Genomic DNA, 23069 nt, shown 5'->3' on the forward strand with positions numbered 1-23069 from the left:
ATTAAACAGTAAAATAAACAAGTAGAAAGCAACATTCCTGAGACTGAGTGAAAAAGGACAGAGCAGTTTCTAAGGGCATCTTCCTCTTCTCCATATGATGCAGGCACTTGGTCATATGAAGACCTAACTCATCTCTTACAACACAGTTTTGTTTAGAGTCTGGATCACTCCCTCCAGTAGGAAAGCCAAAACTCATTAAGGGCTATTTTCTAGGGGCAACTGGCATCTCCTGAAAGAGTTTAAAGTAGATTAAGACTTTGGAGATGCCTACAAAGACACCTCCAGAAATGGTGTTCAGTGTTTAATTCTTTTGATCTTCCAGCCCTTACAAGCTTGAAAGGGCTGTAAATAAAGGGCAGTGGGGATTTACTGAGGAAATAGTAATAACACAAAAATTGAACTCTTTGGCATATTTTATCTTCAGTTGTCCAGCCCTTTTTCAATGGAAATAAAGAACACAAAGCCAGAGGATGTGAGGCAGCTTTGCAGGAAAACCCCCTGTTGTCACATTTATCAAATCCCTTTCATAGCTGTACCAAGCACCAGGTTAAAAGTAATTTATTTTCCTGGGCAATGCTCCTACTGAGAAGCTCTTTCAGGATCTGACTGCTGGAATCATTATCAGCCAATGCAATTTTGATTATTCATTTTTCATCCTAGTCTTCTTCATTAGCAAAAATAATTGCATGTCCTTGCTTTTTTACTCTCCCACTGGATGCACTCATGGACAGTTACCATAGCCTGTCTCTCTGCCTTTCCAGGCAGAAGATAAACTCATACTGCCTGTGCTCACAAGTTCTTAATTTTCTATGTGTCCTTGCAGCACTTCACAACTCTCCCCATGGGAAGACCCTCTGTCACTTCTTTATATTCTCCCGTACAATCCTTATTTCCTAAATGGCACCACATCAGCATGGTAATTAAAAACAAACAAACAAACAAACAAATAACCCCACAATCACAGAATCATAGAATCAATAAGGTTGGAAAAGACCTCAGAGATCATCAAGTCCAACCTATCACCCAACACCTCATGACTAACTAAACTATGGCTTCAAGTGCCATGTCCAGTCCTCTTTTGAACACCTCCAGGGAGGGTGACTTCACCACCTCCCTGGGCAGCCCATTCCAATGGCCAATTACTCTTTCTCTGATGAACTTTCCCCTTCACCTTGAGCCTAAACTATATGTGCTTTCCTAGCAAGAACCAATGAGTATTATAGCTCTGCTGCTCTTAGGTGAAGTGAAGCTCTGATTTTTCTCTATTGTGCTTCCTCCTGCATAGTACAGGCTTAGATTCAGTAGGTAAACTACCCATCAGCTGTGATCAAAGGCCCTTGCTCTGTTTCTCCTCTGAGCTGATAGTTCTTCTCTACTCAAAAAAAAGGAGGCCCTAGCCTCCAGTATCTATGAGCTATCTAGGTCATGATGTGACATGATGTGAGAAGCCACCATGGCTTGCCCACTGTCTCCTCTGGAGAGTTCTCAGATCTGATGAAGACCAGCCATGGTAAGACCCAATCAAAAGGAAAACCTCATTCATATTTATAAACATGTAAAGGGTGAGTGCCAAGAGGATGGAGCCAGGCTCTTCTTGGTGATGCCCAGTGACAGTACAAGGGGCAATGGGTGGAAGCTGAGGCATAGGAAGTTCCATGGAAACATGAGGAAACATTTTCTCACTGCGAGGGTGACAGAACACTGGCACAGGCTGCCCAGGGGGCTTGTGGAGTCTCCTTCTCTAGAGATATCAAAACCTGCCTGGACGCATTCCTATGCAATCTGGTATAGGTGATCCTGCTCTGGCAGAGGGGTTGGATTGGATGATCTTTTGAGGTCCCTTCCAGTGCCTGGCATTCTGTGATTCTGTGAAAAAAACAGCATGTTTTTTAGAGTACATGTAATAACAGTCTTTAATTGCTTAGTTCAGCCATGTCCTCAACTTGAAAACCAAGAGTTAATTGAGAGCTGTGGGTTTTTGAAAGAAACAAACATCATATCAACTGTTTCCAGTCACAGTCTGGCCTTCCTAGCACTTATGACATAGCATATTTGGGAGCCAAAGCAAACAAACAGGATGATTCATTTATCCTGCAGCTTGGCAGATGGATGAATCCTCTATAACCAAGGCCAAACAGGACCTCTAAGACTTCACATGAATAGTGCTATTCAAATCCCGCAAGACATAAGATGCTGGTAATGCCTCACTGTTCACAAATAAATCAATATTTGCATTTCCGTGACATTGAAGTACATTTTAGTGAAGTTCCTATGTCACTGTTCAACAGATGACAAATCAGTAAAACTAGTGAGAGAGAACCTTCACTTCTTGTCAAGACTGAGAGATCAACTTTCTTAACATGTTACAAATAAATTTGCTGTTTACACCCAAAGCTGTCATCAGATTTGGTGCAAAAACCTAAAATTGGTAGGAGGGACACAAAACTGTAAGAACCAAACTACACTCTGCAGTTAACAATTCATTCCTTAAGTTCTAACAAGTGAGCTTGGCTCTATGCAAGTATTTAGAACTTTCCCTCTTGTTATTAGGGGCCTGGCTCTCCCTCAAAGAACTTCAGGAAGGTGATCACATGTGCTTGAAAACTGACTGGTGCTATAGTTCATCTGCTTTATTAAGCTCTTTGTATTATGTATACTACCTACAGCGGGATATAGACTATAATTTCCAGTGCAATGAACACACTGCAGCAGACTAATGAGATACATATTTTTAGTGGTTTTCTTATCAAGAGCCTGTGCTTGTCCAGTGGCAGCAGTCTAATCTTAGGATATTTCATTTGTACATAACAATATTTTTTCCAGTCTGCTGCACAGCAGCAGCTGGCTGCAGCAGGAGCTGAACTGGCTGAGAGTTGTGGAAGACCTGGCAGCCCCCACTGCCCTGTGTATGCCCAAGAACCCTCAGCTTGCACAGGACACTTCCTTCTGGTCCCATGGAGACTGTGTGTACTTTAGCTGCATACTCATAGCAGCTTTTTCTTTTCTTCCTGTAATAGCTGTGGCACTTAATGACCACAGGCTCCTTGAGCCACAAAAGTTTTTCCAAGGCATCAAGTAAATATTTTCAGCTGGCCTCTTATGTTGGATTCCATTATACATACCTTTGTGCCTGCCTCCTAGCTTCTGACAGTATTTTAACTTAGAATGAGCCTGTGTCCTCACTTTGCACAGGAAGCTGCATTTCTCAAGAAAGCCAAGCAGCCTCAACTACGTGAATGGCTGGCTCTGGGCTTCAGGGCATTCTTTTTTAGAACCTCTCAAAAAAAAAGAAAAAATAAAAGAAATCCAGTAGTTTATAACCAATCTTTCCTGTAATCCAGGAGGGATTTGTCTCACTTTGTCTTAAACTGGTGGAAAAAAGATAGGCACTTCTAGAGGGCAATTTATGCCATTTATTTTAGGCATTGAAAATAACATTTTCTCCACTGAGTGGAGAGGAAACATCAACAGCTAACTTGGCCCAGCTGTATGCCTTTTGGGCAACTGAAGGTTGGATGAGAGGCACCCCACCCTAACCTATCTTTAGCAGCTCCAGGGTTATGAGTGGACAGGGAGTTCTCAGATGTAAAACACAAGTTCTATTCCTTGCTTTGTTTTGCTCTTCTGGACCTCTTGTGTTGCAGACTTGAGTCAGAATAAGCAGCAAACACTTCTATCAGCTATTCTCATACTTAAGTGTTAATCCTGAAAGTGGTATTTCACGTTTCTTGTCCTCCTTGCATATGCATCTTCCCTCCCTATTTACTAGAATTAAAAGAATGCAGTCTTCTTGATTTGCCAAGACAGCTCTGTGTGCAGATCCAATTCTTATTTTCATCTCCTCCTACATCTATTCAAGGGTTTTGTTTGGGAACAAAAATTACAAAGTGAAATTCCAAGTGTACTTTTTTTTTTTTTTTGAATACTCCTTTGGTCAAATATTGGTTATGCTGCCTAGTTAGATGGATAGCTGACATCAAAATCATATATGCTGAGTGAAATGAGAAAATCATTGCTGAGAATGACTTTCAAAGAAGCAGCCTCTGTCCTGGATGCTAACTCATGCTAAGACCATAGGCATGACGTCTTCCCCTCTATAGGTGTGCCATTGAAGTTGTTGCAGATCAATGAGCTCTCTGGCACACAGTCACACAAATTAGCAAGCAGTATGCCCAGGTGGCTAGGAAAGCCAATGGCATCCTGGCTTGTATGAAAAATGCTGTGTCCAGCAGGAGTAGGGAGGTGATTTTCCCCCTGTACTCAGCTCTGGTGAGGCCAAACCTTGAGTATTGCGTCCAGTTTTAGGCACCTCAATGCAGGAGAGATGTTGAGGTGCTGGAGCAAGTGCAAAGGAGGGCAATGAAGCTGGTGAAGGGCCTGCAGAATAAATCTTATGAGGATCAACTGAAGGAGCTGGGGCTGTTTAGTTTGGAAAAGAGGAGGCTGAGGGGAGACCTCATTGCTCTCTACAACTACATGAAAGGACATTGTAGAGAGGCTGGTACTGGTCTCTTCTCACAGCAAATTGGTGATAGAACAAGAATGAATGACCTCAAGCTACAACTGGGTAGGCTTAGTCTGGACATTGGGGAAAAAAATTTCACAGAAAGAGTGGTCAGGCATTGGAATGTGCTGCCCAGGGAGGTGGTTGAGTCACCAACCCTGGATGTGTTTAAAGGTCATTTGGATGTGGTGCTTGGGAATATGGTTTAGGGGTGAACTTTGTAGAGTAGGGTTATTGGTTGGACTTGGTGATCCTGAGGGTCTTTTCCAACCTGAATGTTTTTGTGATTCTGTGAATGAGGTATCCTTCTCCTCATTACTTCATCATTTTTTTTAAACACTGTGGTACATGTGATGGGTTACGCCCTTCCTGGAAGTTGGGGGGAGGGCTTGTGAGAGCATTGCTCTCCCTGCAGGGGGTTGTCCCCCTGGGAAACTGAGTTTAGTCTGTTCCACTTCCCCTCCCTGTCTAGTAAGCCTATAAAAAGGAGGACACTGCAGCCATTAGCTCTCTTGGCCCCTTTATCTTTTGTGCCTGTATGAGGTGTCAGTCATACCTAGACCTTAAGGCTGGATCTCTTCCCCTCCCATACAGATAAAGATAATAGACATTATGTATGATGGAACTATTTCTTGACTACCATAAGTGTTATGTCTTGAAAGAGGAAGTAACCAAGTAATTTTACTCATTCTGATCCTCAAAGTACAGCATGGTCATTGATTATTTATTGCTCCCTTCTGATTCATGTCAAGACTGGAATTCCGATAGATTAACCTAACAGGCAGCATTTTGCATCATGAGTAATCAGTTTTCATATTTGAGTTTAAAGGACAAAAGGTTCCTGAGGTTGCACCAGTTTTAGCCTGGTGAAGACTCATTATTTATGGGAACCTGTGCTAGACCTTTGCTCATATCAGAAAGAAGAATCGGGACAGTCATGAAAGAGTTAGAGGCACAGAAAAGCAAGACTGTATATTATTGCTGGTAATCTGCCCAATCACTTCCAGGAATAGTATTAGTCAAATGACTCTCCCAACACTAAAACACACCTCCATTATTTTTTCTTTCTTTTTTGGCAAAGATAACACGTTACAGCTCTCTATGAATCTCTTGCTATGAGATATTGGTGGTAAACCAGAACCAAATTCTCGAGTGCACAATTATCTGTTACACAGAGCCCTCTGTGAGAGGGATATTCTGAGACAGTCCATTTAAGCAAAAAGTAATCCAAATGGTGAAAAAATACAGATGTGTTGTGGAAAAGTTCACAGATATGCCATGACAACTGTATCTAGCTCTGGAAAAGAGAAAAACAGGGCTCTTTTTAGCCTTGATCTTTGAGGTCTCTTCCAACCTTGGTGATTCTGTGATTCTGTGTGATTCTGTGAAGTAAAACAGAGTTTAGCTGCATAAGGAAACTGCATTTTCACTCTTTTGTGGAATAGTCCTTCTGTAGCAAGATTTTTTATTTCTTCTTCTTATATTTTAGGGATTTTCTTCTTTTTTTTTTTTCTTTTTTTTTTTTTCTTTTTTTTTTTTTAAACCGTAAGACTACTGGAATTACAGAAGGAAAGAGCACATCCCTTTCCCTATCCTTCCCATATCCACAGAACATTCCTGCCATTCTGTGTTCCAAAATTCAATAGATTGCACATTAGCTGCAAAATAATAGAAGCAGCTTTCCTGCATCTAGACAACATAAAAATGCAAACTTATATTTATAACTTCATCAGATTGTGGAGGACTTTGAGAAGAAGAAATTAGCTGATACATATACATCTGCTGGGGAAGCAGAATGTCCAGTCTGAAGAGAAAGATAGGATGGTGTTTTGTTCTGTTGGCAGATCAAGAGTGTAAAGTGGATTTTAAACCCTTGCTGCAGTGTATCCTTTATTGGCTCTCCTCCTCCAGCACTTGTGTATGTAAATCCCTGCCACGATCATGCAGGCCAATGCAAAGGGAATCATTGCGATGTACCAGGACAGGCCAACAGCTGGAAAAGTTTAAAAAAAAAAAAAAAAAAAAAAAAAGTTAAAAAAAATACAACCATAAACTCCCAGGAACATAGTTCTCTAAGTTCAAGGAGCAAGAAGAGAAATCACAATAAAAAGGATGTCTGCAAGTTAACCTCTCAGCAGGGTTGATCACCACTGAAAGGAAGAGGCCTGATTGAGTGCTCTGGGAAATGGGTTTATGAAGATGTGAGGAAGAGCTGATGAACAATAAAGGGTGGGAATTTAAAGTTCACTCCTTTTGCATACACAGGGCCCTTCCCAACCTGTGCTCAGAGCAGCTATGTGATTTCTATCTTAATTTAGTGAAAGCAAGGACACTACAAGCAAGAAACAAAAGCACCACAAGGAGAGGGAATATGTAACAGTTAGTCCACCCACTAGCTGTATGAATAGTTTTCCTGTACAGAGCAGCTTATTAATTACTAACGATCAAGCCAACACTCTGAACCTTTTCCCAAAATACAACTTATTTCCGAGACCCAGTTGATTTTGGATTATTCCAACCTATATTGGTTAATGGATTGCCTCCTCTATAGTAATATCTGTGTAGCTCATGGAATAGAAGGGCAGCACATCATCTAGCAAAGTACAAATCCTTCATCATAGGATGCTGGAGTGAGTCATGAGTTATAACTCATCACAAAGACTGCAAATGTGCCTTTCTAAGACAGTGTGAGCAAGCATTGGTGATTCATCGCTGTCATGCAAAGAAACAATTAGCATTGCTTCATGTTGGTTTTATGGCTGCTTCTTGGCCAATGGTCTATCGCACTGCAGCATTAATTGCACTGAGCTTAGGGCTTCTCTTCCCACACTAGGAGCCAAAATAACAAACCCATCATAATTCATACTTTTTGTTATTTTGGCAGCAGTCTGTGCATGAGAAGGAAGGAACATGCTGATCTTTATTCTGCTATTATCTTTTTCTTTTTTCCTTATTTTCCCACTGCTTATTGAGGAACAGGGGGAGACCTGGCCCTGCTGCACCCAATGGAAATTTGCCAGTAGTCTCACTGGAGCAATCACTTTAGAAAGTATCTCTGAACTGGATGCCTGTCCAATAAACAGATACACCAGCACAGATCCTTATCCCTGAAGAAAATGCCAGTGAATGACCCCACAGAAAGCGTGTTTTGTGAACCGGCTATTCCAAAGCCTACAGGTGAAAGAGACAATTTTTTCCCCAGGTAATAGTTAATTACAATACTAGCTCTGACAGTATAAAAGGCTTGGATTACAGTTTAGCATTAGATTAGTGATAGCGAATATCCCAAATAAGCAGTCAAACTAGTTACCTTCCTGCTTCACCCTTGTTGGCAGTACTTGGTATCCATATATGTTCTGCGCCAGACATGTAAAATCTGTGTAAAAATCCACTTCTTTGACAGCATCAAAAACCAGGGGAACTTCAATAAAGTTTTCACCATTTTCAACAATTTCTCTGTAACAACAACAACAAAATGTTAATTCCTTTCATAATGTGGCTTTTCTTTATTTCATGTGTTCATTCTAACAGCACATTGCAAGAAAATGCATTAATTCTGAGCCCGCCCCTCAGCATTAGAGGACATACATGTCTCCCAGCCCAGCTGTGTCAGCTATCTGAGTCTCAGCAGCCAGTACCCATCCTGCACTTGTTGAACCTTCCAGGCAAAAAGAATTAGATTTCTCTCTTAAAAAAAAAAAAAAAAAAAAAAAAAAAAAAAAAAAAAAAAAAAAAAAGAAGGAATAAAGGCAAGCAGAATTGTGTATAAACTGTGTATATCTTTCAGCTCCTCTACACAGCATTGTGGAAGGACTCAATTCCTTCTCTCCGAACAGCTAGTGATTTCTGAGATTCTTATTGTGGTGGTTTGAGAGAAGGCCTAGCCTCCTCTCCCCCACAAAGAGGAAGAAAAAACACAGCTAACCCAGCCAGAGAAGCAAAGGGAAATGCTATATTTTACAAGCAATGTGGAAAATGCAAGATATGTACACAAAATATACAGTACTCACAATTTATATACAGAAATATACAGCAAAGTAAAAAAACAAGAATACAGGAATGAAATTCCCTTCGGAGGAGGAGGGCTCCCCCCCTGTACCCCCCCCCTCCCCCTACCTCCCCTCTTCCCAAAGAGGGTTAGAAAGAGTGAAAAAGGCAGCTATTAATAAAGCAGAATATTAGTAGGCCTCATGCTTATCTGCTCAGGGTCACTCTGGCAGGGAGCCCAGAAGCAGGCAAGCTGGAAGCAGAAAGGAAAGGGACGAACTGAGAGAAAATCCCAGCTGCACAAAACTTAAGACTGCATTCTACCAATCTACCAATGAAATTAGTTTAGAATATCTGATTGTTTTCGTTATTATTCCAAAACATTCAGCCAGAGTGTCCCAGCACTGTCCCTTTCTTAAAGGCACAGCCTCAAACTGCCACATCTATTATCAGCTAGAAGAGGACATATGGAGACCTCATTCTAGCAAATGCTCACTAGCCAAAGTGAACCACCACACACCCAAAACCAAGTGCTTAATACCAGAAACTGCCTAGGAATTTTCTAGCTTCCTTCAACCTGATTTTTTCATCAGTCCCAACTACATATGTGTGGTTTTCTAGTCACAGTCAAACATTCTCTTGATATCTTTCAGTCATTGCTGAAGCAGTTATCCAAGTGCTCTTTAACAATCTGCTACGAGCCTGCGATGCACTGCAGCCATGGAGCTCCCTGTGCGCAACTCCCAGGACTGTACCACAGGAAGGCAGCAACACAGTGGTGGATGTTTTGCCAGAGATTTCTGTGGTGGTGTTTGATCTGGTTTGGCTTGCAGCCATTCTGAGGGCTTCCAGCGTACCTGGAGCATCTCACACATCATGAGCTTTGCATGAGCTGGCATGGTCCCTGTCCTTGTGCAATTGTATAGTATGTAAGACTAATAATGATGGTGATAGTAATAATAAAAATATTTTTAAGGTCCAAGTAAGAAAGTACATATGCTGCTCTATTCTAAAACCTGCCACAGTACATCTTATGGTTCCTGACCACAGGTTTAATGCACTGTCAGTTATCCACACGAACAACATTGTAAGTAAATGGTATCAATCAAACTGTGAAAATAGGTGTTAACACATAAGGGCTTCATCAGAGTTGCCTGGTTACCTCTGGCTGCAGCTGTGCAATGAACTAAACATGGCTGGGTTGTTATCTTGGCACAAATTCCCAAACATCTTTCACTGTTAAACACTCTTTGTCCCACAAAACAAAGATGCCACATCCCCAGACTGGGTTGGGAATGGTCCCTGGCCCAAGTTAAATCCTAACAGATAGCCAGGAGCTCTTCAGGAAGGTGCTAGTGGGTAAGTGGACAGCTTAACCATTAACAGCAGAGGCAATGGCATCCCAGAGCCCAGGAACCTTCACAGCAGTGTCCACCAATAGAGACAGAGCCACCATGACCCAGGTGAGGGTGATGATCTTTGTGGACACTCTCTTCAAATGAGAGATAAAATACAACAGTTTGGACCTCAGTGAAGAGATTTCAGCTGACAGTTTTGCCTCACAGTTGCAAAGTGCTAGAAACAAGCCTGAACATAGTGAGTTATCACCACTCAAGTGACATGTCACATGTAGAGAAAACAGGTATTTTCACCCCTTTCCTAGCAGAAAAAGCCTTGAGGCATATGCAGCTATGAGGCAAGACTGCAAGAGTGGGAGAGGCAACGTATCAGGAGGGTAAGAGGATGTAGGACTTTTGGACAGACTTACTGTCTTTCTCCTTCTCTAACTCTGCTTTCCTTGTAAACCCTCTCAATGGCAGTGTCGTTTGCTAGCCATTCCACATCAGTATGGGTGTGGCTGCTCAGTCCAATGAACACTTTGCATGGGAGAGTCATCTTGGAGCCTGTCAGTAAAACAAAGATTAAAAAATCACTTGGATGCATACAAAGAACTACTCTTTCACTTGGTAAAAAACAACATCTCCAGTGGGAGATCAAGTTCCTATGCACGTCAAACACCATTGCACTCAAAACTGAAGTTAATCCCCAACTGAAGTTAATCCCCTTTGGTTTGGCATTCCTTCCCGCCACTAGCCAATTACTTTCCCATTGCAACAGTTAGTAACTCTTGCACTAGACACATTCCTCAGGAGGCAAAGCTGTGTTCCTGTGACCTTACTCCTGACGTACTGCAGCCCAAATAGCATGGTGTGTCTGGAGCAACTGCTTTAATTGACAGTCTAGCTTAACTCACACATGCAGTGGGCAAAGGTGTTCAGCTCAAGGTAGGACCTCCCGAGCTGAAGTGATAATGCAAAAAATCAGAAATTTGGCTATAGTTATTGTAACTCAGAGCTAAGGAAAAAAGCCTTCAGTGCATATCTATACTACATGCAAATCACAGGCCTCAATACTGCATACTTTTTTATTATTATAACTATGCAAATGGTGATAAAAGGGAAATAAATCACTCCATGGAGATAGACAGGCAAAAATAATTACTTGGTAGTAATAGAAAGAAAAGTGGCAGTGAAAACTAAGTCATCATAGGACACAACTGTGTGTGTAGTACCCAAGTCAAGAAAACTTAGTGTAAAATACATCTGGCATTTTCTGGAAAGTGGAAGTGCAACAGAAATTTGTTGTCATAATATCATCTTCATTGAAATTGAGATCCTATCAAGGTACTTTCTAACTAGCAACAACTGCTACTTCAAACAGTAAAAAGAAATGATAAAATGTCTTTTCCCAAAAGAGCTAAGTTCCTAATTCAAAGCCTCCAGATAACCTAGACAAATATGAGGGAATACTGAAAATGAATAGTTCTTGGGGGGGGGGGGGGGGGGGGGGGGGGGGGGGCGGAAACACTCTGAGCAGATGATCTGAGGATGCAAACACATGTTTTCTTGCATTCTTAGTAGCTAAAATCAGCAGCACTTCTACAGCTTCTCCTACATGGAAGACAGCATGCAGTTACTGAAAACAAGGTGCAAAACCTGCAGAATCACAGAATTAACCAGGCTGGAAAAGACCTTCAAGATCATCAAATCCAACCTATCACCCAACACCATCTAATCAACTAAACCATGGTACTAAGTGCCTCATCCAGTCTTATTTTAAACACTTTCAGGCACAGTGACTCTACCACCTCCCTGAACAGCCCATTCCAATGGCAAATCACTCTGTGTGTGAAAAGTTTCTTCCTAACATCCAGCCTAAACTGCAAAATTGTTTTAGAATCATAGAATCATGGAATTTCTGGGGTTGGAGGGGACCCTAAGGATCATCCATCTCCAACCCCCTCACTGCCATGGGCAGGGACACCTCATACTAGATCAGGCTGCCCAGAGCCACATCTAGCCTGGCCTTAAAAACTCCCAGGGATGGGGCTTCTACCATCCCCCTGGGCAAATCATTCCAGTGACTCACCCCCCTCATGGTGAAGAATTTCCTCCTAACATCTAATCTGAATCTAACCATTTTGTCATTTTTTCCATTCCCCCTAGTCCGATCATTACCTGACACCCTAAAAGTCTCTCACCCACCCCATTTTCCCCCTTTTTCCTCTCAAATCCAGAGTACCTGGGCTGTATTGAAGTTTCCTCCCACCCCAGGTGTGGCCACTTGGCCCTCCCAGCCCACTCCCCTTTTTAATTCCCCCCAGGAAAGGCAGAAGCCCCAAGCTGACCCCATCTGCACCGAGGGATTCTCTTCTCATTGCTGGAGAGTCCCCATGGTGCAAACTTGGGTGACTGGGGTGGAGAAAAAGGCCCAGGGGCCTAGTGGCCCCCTGGTTAGGTAGGAAGAGGGTTGATGGCCTCTCCACTATCATCCATGGGTGCTGGCTGGCTTCCTTACTGGTGCTGAGGTCCTCTGTGTGGTGTCTTGGCTGGTGAGGGTCTTGCACCCAGCTCTGGGATGGGTGCAAAAATGGTGGTGGTGGAGCAGGAGCTGTTTAATCATATGATATTATGCTAATTACACTATTTTTACCTGGAGGCCCCTGGAGTCTGCTCTCATCTTCAATAAATCTCTGATTTTGTGCCTCATTCACCCTCTCACTGCTTCATTTCAGAAATAAGGAAGGAAAGGAGGAAAAAAAGCAATAAAGCATATCTAGAAAATACATTCACTTATCAATCAACTCTGAACAGGAAGCCTTCAGGAAGAGGGGCAGGTTGGAAAGTGATTTTCCTTACTTGGAGAAAAGAACTACAACAATTTATGCCAACAGATTACACCATAAGAGGAGCTGATTTAATTTTTGCCTGATTAAATATTTCTGGGAAAAATGTTGGGCCTTACCAAGGGCAGCTGATGTTGTCTTCTGTGTTGGATATACAATTATTGGGGTAATTCTCTTTTCTTGTTCTGGAGGGAGAAAGAATAGAGTCAGTGCTAGCACCACATAAAATGTGGTCGTTGCCACAGAGCTATAGACAGAAATGTGCCGCTCTTTCATAACATCTTTCAAGTCTTAGGAAAGTACTTGATCATTGAAACCCCTGGCAAAGGGAGATGTTCCAGATTCGATCCCAGAGATCTGTGTTTGTAGGGATCATCAGAATCAAGCTCACATCTTGATCCTGAAAGCTGCACCATGACGAATTTACAGCAGATAAGTGTTTTTTGGAAGCAAGAGTACCATTTGGTATTACACACCATTCGGTATTACACACCGTTCTCTAGTGGTACAGTGTATGCTGAGATCCTTGCACACCCATTTCAATAATTGAAAAAGCAGAAAAGCCACAGGCTTCAGCAGAGCATGGATGTGTGCATAGCCAAAACTGACACCTTCAGCAGCCCCACACCTGAAAGGCATTCATAGAATGGCAGGGGTTGGAAGGGACCTCCAGAGATCAGGACAGCAACCCCCACTGCCAAAGATGGATCACCTAGGGTAGGTCACACAGGAATACATCCAGATGAGTCTTGAAAGTCTCTAGAGAAGGAGAATCCACAAGCTCTCAAGGCAGCCCATGCCAGTGCTCTGTCACTCTTAATTAAAGAAGTTCTTTGTGTTGCAATGGAACTTCCCGTGTTCCAGCTTGTATCCATTGCCCCTCATTCTATTGCAGGACATCATGGAAAATAGACCTGCACCACCTTCTTCACACCCACTCTTCAGATATTTGTAAACATTAATAAGATCTCCTCTTAATCTTCTCTTTTCCAGACTAAACAGTCACAGGTCTCTAAACCTTTTCTTATAAGACAGATGTTCCACTCCCTTAATCATCCTCTATCGGACATTCTGTCTTCATTGGAGTGGGGAGCTCAGAACTGAACACAAGCCTCCAGGTGTGGCCTCATCAGGGCAGAGTAGAGAGGGAGAAGAACCGCCTTTGACTCTTCTTAATGAGCCCCAGGATACCATTAGCTTTCTTGGCCACAAGGGCACAGTGCTGTCCCATGAATAATTTACCGTCCACCAGGACTCCAAAGTCCTTCTCGATTAAGCTGCTTTCCAGCAGGTCAACCCCTGACCTGTACTGGTGCATGGAGTTGTTCCTCCCTAGGTGCAGGACTCTACGCTTATCCTTGTTGAACCTCGTTAGGTTCTTCTTTTCCGAGCTCTCCATTCTGTGCAGGTCTCGCTGAATGGGTGCACAGCGTTCTGGTGTATCAGTCAACTCGTGTTGCAAAAGCTGCGCCCTGAAGCGGGCACTAGCGCCGGGCAGCGGCGGTCCCAGGGCCGGCGGGGGTGGGGCGGGACGAGCAGCGAGGCGGAGACGGTATGATGCGGGAGGTGCCTGGTCAAGCCTGCCCCCTGCTGGCCGTTTGGCTCACCGCACCCCGCCCCTCCAGACTCCTCTCGCCGCGCCGGCGGGGCGGGCCGGGCCGGGCCGGCCGCTTTCAGCTGTTTCCGAAATAGCGGCATTCCCCCATCCTGAGCGAGTGTGAGGTGGTTTGTTTCCTAAACCCTCTGAAGTGTCAAGACATACATTTTTCTGTTCAACAGCCAGAGGCGTCTTGCAATATTCAGTCCTGCCTCCTGAAAATCTGCTGCAACTCAGGCAAAAGGATGACCCCATCCCTCAGAGGGGCTCTGGAAAACTATCAGTGCCCAAACCAAACATCCATGGTGTCTCACCTTCCTTGGTAGTCTGAGAGGCCAAGGATAGTCACATAAGCGTTTAGGTTGGAAAAGACCTTTAAGATTATCAAGTCTAATTGTTAACCCAGCACTGCCAAGTCCACAGCTAAACCATGTCCCTAAGTACCATATCTCTTAAATACTTCCAGGGATGCTGACTAAACCACTTCTGTAGGCAGCCTGTTCAAGTGCTTGACAACCCTTGCAGTGAAGACATTTTTCCTAATATCCAATGTAAACCTGTAATGGCAATCAGAGAATCATAAAATCACAAAACTATTGAGGCTGGAAAAGACCTCTGAGATCAAGGCCAGCCTATGAGCTAACACCACCACATCAGCTAAACCATACCACCAAGTGCAACATCCAATCTTTTCTTAAAGACTGCCGGTGATGGCGACTCCACCACCTCCCCAGGCAGTCCATGCCAGTGCCTAATCACCCTTTCCACGAGGAAGTGCTTCCTAATATCCAACCTAAACCTCCCCTGGCACAGCTTCATACCATGCCCTCTTGTCCTGTCACTGGTTGCCTGGGAGAAGAGCCCTACCCCACCTGACTACAACTTCCTTTTAAGTAGTTGTAGACAGTGATAAGGTCCCCTCTAAGTCTCCTCTCCTCCGGCCTGAACAACCCCAGCTCCTTCAGCCTCCCTTCATAAGACTTTCCCTCCAGTCCCTTCACCAGTCTTGTCACTTTCCTCTGCACTTCCTCCAGCACCTCAGTATCATTCTTGAAGTGAGTGTGCCAGAACTGCTCACAGTAGTCAAAGTGAGGCCTCACCAGTGCCAAGCACAGGGACAGAATTACATCCCTAGTCCTGCTGGCCACGCTATTCCTAATACAGGCCAAGACACCATTTTTGAGGCCACTTCTTCTTGTGTAATCACATGTTACTTGGGAGAAGAGCTACTTTCAGGTAGGTGCAGAGAGCAATAAGATCTCCCCTGAGTCTTCTTTTCTGCAGACTAAACAATTCCAGTGTCCTCAGCCATTCCTCATACTTGTTCTCTAGATTTTTCACCATCTTCATTGCCCTTCTTTGGACATGATCCTGTACCTCAATGTCTTTCTTGCAGTGAGTGGCCTAAACTGAACACAATATTTGAGGTGTGTCCTCACCAGTGCTGTGTACTGGGGGAGAATCACTTCCCTGGTCCTGCTTTCCACGCTATTTCTGATACAAGCAAGGATGCTACTGGGTATTGGGGCAGAGGAGTCCCTCTACAGAATTTCATTAACAAAGAAGAGACGTTCTAGTGCTACAATGTTTTAAGGGTTTGATATTTACCAACAGTCTCCAGGTGAATTGTTCTGGTAATTTCATATATTACACCTTCAAATGGAAAAGACATCTTGCAGGTATAATAGCCAGCATCTGTTGGTAGTACAGAAGTCATGATCAGAGAAGTCGAACCTTTCAGAACTACAAATTTTTCATTGTCATCTTCCACAGGCACAGCATCCTGGAGAAAGGACAGCAACTGGTGTTACGGCTCAGACAGATGTGGTTATATGCCATATAAATTCCAGACAAAATCACTTATGCCTGTCTTTCTGTTATTAAGAGTTCACTTATCACTGGGAAAGCTGAACAGTTCCACTTTCTCCACAAAGGGCAAGTTCTTCAAATGTGTATCTGTCTCTAAAATGCTCTGAGGCACTACAAAAAGTGTGAAGAATCACTATTTTAATCTATCTGCAATGTAAATGTATAGCTTTTAAATGAAGTGCACGCTTTAGGATGCAAAGGATAAGAGGGTCTTTCATGAGTCCTCTTAAGAATAATCACCTAAGACATTCTTGTAAGACAAAACCATTTTAGTAACCATGAAGGTTTTCACAATACTATTGTTTTCCATACGCATCATCATAAAAGCAGTATTCTAAAGCATTCTTTGAAGACAAATACTAGCAATCTTGAAGGTCTCTTCCAACCTGGTTTATGCTATTCTACTCCATTCTATTCTATTCTATTCTATTCTATTCTATTCTATTCTATTCTATTCTATTCTATTCTAATTATGCAAGTTATCACAGAACAGTTGCTTATCCTGCATGATTTCATAAACTGATAAATTGTTGCCCTTTCACATAAAGGTTCAGTTCGCACACAGGCTGGAGCCCTGCTCAGAGCAATGATGTTGCTTCTCTATGAAAGTTGGATAGCTTTTCCTGACAGTTGTAGCAAGAATTATTTTGAGGGAGGCAGTCTCAATAAGCAATCATAGAATCATAGATTGGTCTGGGTCAGAAAGGACCTCTAGTCCAACCCCCACTGCATTCAGCAGCGACATCCTCAATGAGATCAGGTTGCTGAGAGCCCTGTTGAGCCTCACTGAATATCTCCAGGGATGGGGCTCCAACCACCTTGCCAGGCAACCTGTTCCAGTTTGTCACTACCTTCATAATAAAGGACCTATTCCTAACATCCAATCTAAATCTGCTCTTCTCTAGTTTGAAGCCATTGCCCCTTGTCCTATCACTGCAGGCCTTTGTAAACAGTCTCTCTCCAGCCTTCTTATAGGCCCCCTTCAGGTACTGGAAGGCCTCTATTAGGCCTCAATAGCAGTCTCAGTCAGAAGTAAGTGGGTTATAGCCTGCCTCTGAAGGGAAACTGAGCAGAGACATGTTGCTGATGTGGTACCAATCACAAGATAGGCACTACTGTATGAAGCCAGCCTAGGTATTTCATCACAGACTGGCAAGTTAGGCAAGAGGCTGCTATAAGCTTTGTGTGATGGATTTAGTATTTCCAATTTAGTATCTCCAAATTTAGTATCTCCAAGTGATTAAGGAAAACTACCCCATCTCAACAGCTCACACAGGGGAAGCTTCACAGGGAAGTCCTACTTTATGGGTTTCATTAGAGGGACCATGAAAAGAAGCACAGCGTCGAAGTGAAGTAGCAAACCTCTAGAGTCATGGGTAGGTAGTCTAGCCTCAATAGTTACACTGCCTGTGAGAGCAGATAACATCTGGCACATTTCACTCTGTATGGACTCCATGCAAGGCAATCTTTCTTAAAAAATAACATCTGCCCCAAAATTCCCAGTGTATTATGATGTGCTCATGACTTCAATAACATGATGTTCAGGAGAAACAGAAAGTGGAGATCTATGTGCCTTTACAAACAGGATTAGGCTTTGGAGAAAGAGGAAGGTGAAAGTTCTACCTTGTACCACTTAAGCTCCAGGCTTGTCCTGTTTGGTGTAAAATCCCATAGGTCAGGGCAAACGATCTTTCCAGAGGTGAAAGTGAAGAGGACTTGGAGATAAGCAATCTCCTGAGCAGCTGTTTTCTCCACAATGGTGAGGTGGATGGAGACCTCAGCACAGTAGGTAAAGTTCCTGCAGACAGATCAGGAGATGAGATACTCAAGTGACACCCTTGGTTTCCTCTTGCTTCTATTTCCTTCCTTAGCAGTTTCTAAGAGTTCAAGACTGAAATCATACCAGGAGGGGTACAGGAAAATCACTGATACTGGAGGTTTTGGCAAAATCTAAACATGTTGCTGCCACATCTGCCTCAGAGCTCCAGCCTTTTCTCTTTTTTTTTTTGTTGTACACCAAGTTTGCTGTGCATCCTTAGGCTACAGCACTATTTTAATTTTGTAAGGAAGGAAAACTTGTTCACCTGAACAGTAGCAGGTGTGTAATAAACCTTCCACCTTGAAAGAGGTCTTGACTGTGAACACCCTTATGATTGCAACCTAAGCATGAAATAAAAAGCTTAAACCATGTGTTAAAATACATCTGCAGCTACTATTGCACAACAAGAAGACATTGCATAGAAAAGAAGGCATTCCTACCTTGAAGATTTTGCAATCTTTAACATTTCTTTCTGGTCTCAAGTGACAATTGCTCCAGTTCTGAGTAGGACCAAACTATGGGAAATATATGCTTGAACTATGTCCTTTACAATGCCTGTGAAAGCCTGTCTCAAGATAGCTTTGCTGAAGACATTGCTGGGCCCCTCTGGTGGACAGCAAAACCAGGGAGTCTAGACTGTAACCTTCTGGAGAGCAGCTGGGAGTTGCAAGCAGATGGACTCACACTACTTTTAGGGCACTGTGACCAACTGTCACCTATATGTCAGATTCCTAAATTCAAAATATTTACTCAGCAGAAGCAGAGACCAGAACAAGAGGAGGTTTAGGCTGGATGTTAGGAAGAAGTTCTATACAGAGAGAGTGATTGCCCATTGGAATGGGCTGCCCGGGGAGGTGGTGGAGTCACCATCATTGGAGGTGTTCAGGAGGAGACTTGATGGGGTGCTTGGTGCCATGGGTTACTTGTTTAGGTGGGTTGGATTGGTTGATGGGTTGGACACAATGATCTTGAAGGTTTCTTCTAACCTGGTCTGGTCTATTCTATTCTATTCTATTCTATTCTATTCTATTCTATTCTATTCTATTCTACCTTTATTTTACAAAGTGTTGAAAAAACTCTTTCCTGTGGGATGATTTGCAAAGGCAATAAAATTTGTCTGTACTTTACTAATCTTATAGTCTTTAATGGTTTGGGTTGGAAAGGACCTTAAAGACCATCTAGTTCCAATCCCCTGCCATGAGCAGGGACACCTTTCACTAGGCCAGGCTGCTCAAAGCCCCATCCAATGTGGCCTTGAACATTTCTAGGAATGGGGCATCCCCAACCTCTCTGGGCAACCCATTCCAGTGTCATTACCCTTTGTCCTGTCAATATCAACCATGCAACTCCTTCATGTTAGCAATAAAGCTCTATACTCAGCTCTTGCATATCTTTTTTTAAACAGATTTCACAGCATTTTGCTATAGCTGTCAATAACACTGCTGTAGCATTACAAGTTGAAGAACTGAGGCAGAATAGTCCAGGAAGGAAATTACAAAACATCCTTCAAGATCTCAGGCAGCTATTCTCTGTTTTAGGACAACATTTGCAATCTTTTGTTGTTCTGATCTTACCATTCAAGTCTTGTCTTCTGCCCCACCACTGCTTAGCCATATGGAAAGGCCACGATTTATTAACATGAGTTCTGCCTGTCCATCTCTTCTACTGCTTACACATGTCACTCACAAGGTGTACCTTGTCAGCAAGGAAACTGCGCTCTGCACAGGCAGCTCCAGGAACTACAGATATATTTTCCACTGTAGACCTGGAGCGAGGTGCCAGTTGCCAGCAGTGTACTAGGAGGATGACTCGATGGAGGAGCTGGCAGGAGCATTCTTCAATCTCCCACAATTCCAGTGCCTGACACCCTTCTCGAAACCATGCCAAGAGATGTCAGATAAACACAAAAAGATGACCAAGTTTCAACCCTCTGTAGTCTTGCAAGTCTGGCCCCAGCATAGTAAATACACATTGGGTCATGACAGATATTCCAGCAAAATCAGAGCAACCAAAGTCTGGTTTAAAATGTGAAGCAGAAGAAAAGAGAATAAAGACCAGGCATAAGGAAAGGGAAAGACTGAAGCCACTCTAGAGCCTTGGTATATGCTTTATAAGGCAATCTGAGGTGCATACAAGGCTCCATCTCTGGAGTTGTAACAGAAGGATTGTGTTCTGCAGTATCTGCTGCCTGCGGCATGTCCCTGCTTATTGCAGACTTGACTGGTTCATAAATAAGTTAGAACAAACTCTCACATACACTATTTGTTCATGAGATCATAACCAGAATAGCAATACTGTGCCATAATTTATCCAGTTTTCAATATATATGTATAGGAGGCACATAATACATTTAAGGGTTCTGACTTTCCTTTTTTGGGGTTTTTTGTTTGCTTGTTTATTTGGGGTTTTTTTTTTTTTTGCTAATGGAGTAACCAAAGAGATTATCTTGTACAGACACACTCTGAACACAGCTGGAGTTCAGAATTAAACTAACATATTTTAGACAGTCATGTTATTAACACACTGGATTTTCTTTTAAATACTCACCTTCTTGTGCAGACATATACTCCTGAGTCTTCTAACATTGCTGGTAAGAACCAGAGTGTATCTCCTTTTGCCCAGATTCTTGAATCTTCATCTCTTCCTGATATCATGGTTTTTGAGCCATTTTTATACCATGTGATATTAGGGGTCAGGGCAGAAACGTCCAAATGTTTGTATCTGGGCAGAGGGCATTTTAGAACCACAGGTTCTCCATGCAGTTCATAGTAGTGTTTGAAAAACACACTGTGATCTGAGCAGTTTTCTATATAAATAAGAGAGATATTTATATTATAGTCAACCAAGCATATTCAAAAGAAGGGAGAGAGAGACAAAAGACATTTTAAAAGCATGCCCTTACCTGTGCTTTTGACTTGCTGCAGTCTGAAGGCAAAAGCACCCATCATGCATGTCATCAGGATAAAGAAGAGCCCACACATTTTTCCCAGAGGTAATTGGAAAGAGATGATTGAGGGAAACTGCCTTGAAATATACAGGGAAGTTTATTACAAGACAGACAATACAATGAAAATATTCTATGTTTACTCAAGAGTTAACTGCTCTTTTCCTCAGCCTGGCCCTTAATGAGCAGGAAGGCTACTTCTTCCATAGTTTATGGGGGCTGAGTTGTGGAACGAGAGCATCTGGCTCAGCACAAACGCATCACATCTTTTCCTTTCACTCCAGAGATGCAAGTGATATACCACAAGATGCTGCTGTCCCCACGGCTTTTCAGCTATGAATGAAACAATCTAGCTCCACTTATTTTGCAACAAGATGTAACTGAGTCATGGGTCAGCCACTTCAGGTTATTTGCAATGTAGTAGCTTAGGTGAACACAGGAGCAAAAATGCATCAGAACAGACTACTTGTCTTAAGCATCCACTTCAAGTGTCTCTCAAGGTTATATCTTAAAATCATAGAATGCTTTGGGTTGAAAGGCATCTTTAAGGGTCATCTAATTCAACCCCCTGCAATAAACAAGGACATATTCATCATAAAGTCATAGAATTGCCTGGTTGGAAAAGACCTTAAGATCATTGAGTCCAGCCATAACCTAACATCTCCCTGTACACATATGCACCTTATTAAATCCTGTGCCACTTTATTTTCCCCACTGTGAATGGTGGGGAAAATAAATTAAGACAGCTAACATAGATCAGGCTGCATGCAAACTTCCTTCTATAACCAGACACAAGCTTTCAAAATCTCCAATAAATGTTTCTCTTGGGACAAACTCTGGTTCTCATTGCATGCACACCCACCTTGCTGGTGGTGCACAAGTCCAACATGGACACTATGACCATCTAAGTTAAAACAAGACGAGGAAAATCCTGCACAACTTGTCCTGAAAATCAGATACAGTGGCACTAAGGGAAAACAAAACAGTCCACTGCCAGTTCATTAATTGTCATCTGTGTTGGTTTACTATGGCCAAGGCAACTTCTGTGTACATCATATGAATGCTTTCCAGTCTGTTTCAAGGTTTCAGCTTCTGGTACTCAGTTGCTTGACCATGTGTTGTCTCATTATACTGCAGGCAAAAATACACAAAACATGCTATATGCAAGTATGAGTTTATGCTCTACGTAGCACACATATGCACATGATAGATACCATTTCCATTGTATATACAGAAATGTAAATTGTGTGTGCATTTAACATTAACCTAAAACTGTGATTGTCCCATAGGATGAATATTAAATGACTAGATAACTGCTTCAAATTGTATGCAAAAGTAAACATGGTCACGTTCATAGGTACTCACCTTCAAGCATCTTTTGTGCACCCCATCCTGCTCACAGTTTTAATCCAAATTTCTCCCTGTTCTAGTAGCTAAATTTGCCTGATTCTGATAGGTATGACTATAATAAACTGTTTCCCAGTTATTGTCATCTCTACAATACAACAAAGCCAACCTTTTACTTAATAATATTGTTTCATAACTATGGCTCCTCTCTCCTACCTCTAGATCTGTGAGGGTTTCCAGGTCATTGGCATGGAGTCGTAGTCCCTCTTGGCTGCACCTGGACAAGGTGCTGGTGGTGGCTTTGCTGTGGTGTTAACAAGCTCCATGCTTCACACAAAATACCCTGTAACAGGGGAGTGTCTCTCTTGTTAGATCCTGATGAAAATACTTGGTTGCCTTGTTTAGAGCTTTTTGGTCCCTTTGGTTTAGTATATAGCAATCTCCGTATGTCCTATGCAATCTGAGGGTTTAGTGGAGGTCTTCCTTCCAAGATTTCCATCACATTCTCTTACCTGTGTGTCTTGCACTCTTTCAGCCTTCAGCTTCTCAAAAAAAGACATGACTGAAAGTTGCTAGTGAGGTTCTTATATAGGATTTAGCTCAACACACAGGAAATTCTTCTCTCATTGCCCAATCAGATTTGTGTCAGAAGCAAACGACATTTTAGACCCACCTTTCTTTCCTTCTGTAGAGTGAAGATGAGAGAAACCAAGACACAGAGAGGGAGACAATATGTATGTGGGTTTCCCAAAAAAGGGGAAATGACTGCTAAATATATGACTAAATTTCCCTCTTTCTGACGAATGGTAGTTTACA

The 23069-nt window shown here is 42.6% G+C and overlaps 1 protein-coding gene across 2 annotated transcripts; it reads right to left on the minus strand.

Annotated features, from left to right (window-relative positions):
- Nucleotides 1-5019: 5019 nt before the first annotated feature.
- Nucleotides 5020-22789, minus strand: IL1R2 (interleukin 1 receptor type 2). 2 transcript variants are annotated; one of them, XM_068138231.1, is made up of 9 exons: nt 22766-22789; nt 20865-20986; nt 20510-20768; nt 17767-17941; nt 15883-16057; nt 12797-12862; nt 10260-10395; nt 7815-7960; nt 5020-6497 (listed from the first exon to the last, which is right to left on the minus strand). In XM_068138231.1, the coding sequence occupies exons 2-9, from the start codon at nt 20941-20943 to the stop codon at nt 6370-6372; spliced, it is 1164 nt and encodes a 387-aa protein (XP_067994332.1). In that variant the 5' UTR covers nt 20944-20986; nt 22766-22789; the 3' UTR covers nt 5020-6369. The 2 variants fall into 2 exon arrangements, with proteins under 2 accessions (XP_067994332.1, XP_067994343.1); XM_068138242.1 differs by lacking the exon at nt 22766-22789 and adding an exon at nt 22470-22642.
- Between the last annotated feature and the right edge of the window lie 280 nt (nt 22790-23069).

The sequence above is a fragment of the Melanerpes formicivorus genome, unplaced genomic scaffold, assembly GCF_026170545.1.
Source record: "Melanerpes formicivorus ecotype bairdi unplaced genomic scaffold, bMelFor1.0.p_v2 SCAF_1, whole genome shotgun sequence".
Lineage (NCBI taxonomy): Eukaryota > Metazoa > Chordata > Aves > Piciformes > Picidae > Melanerpes > Melanerpes formicivorus.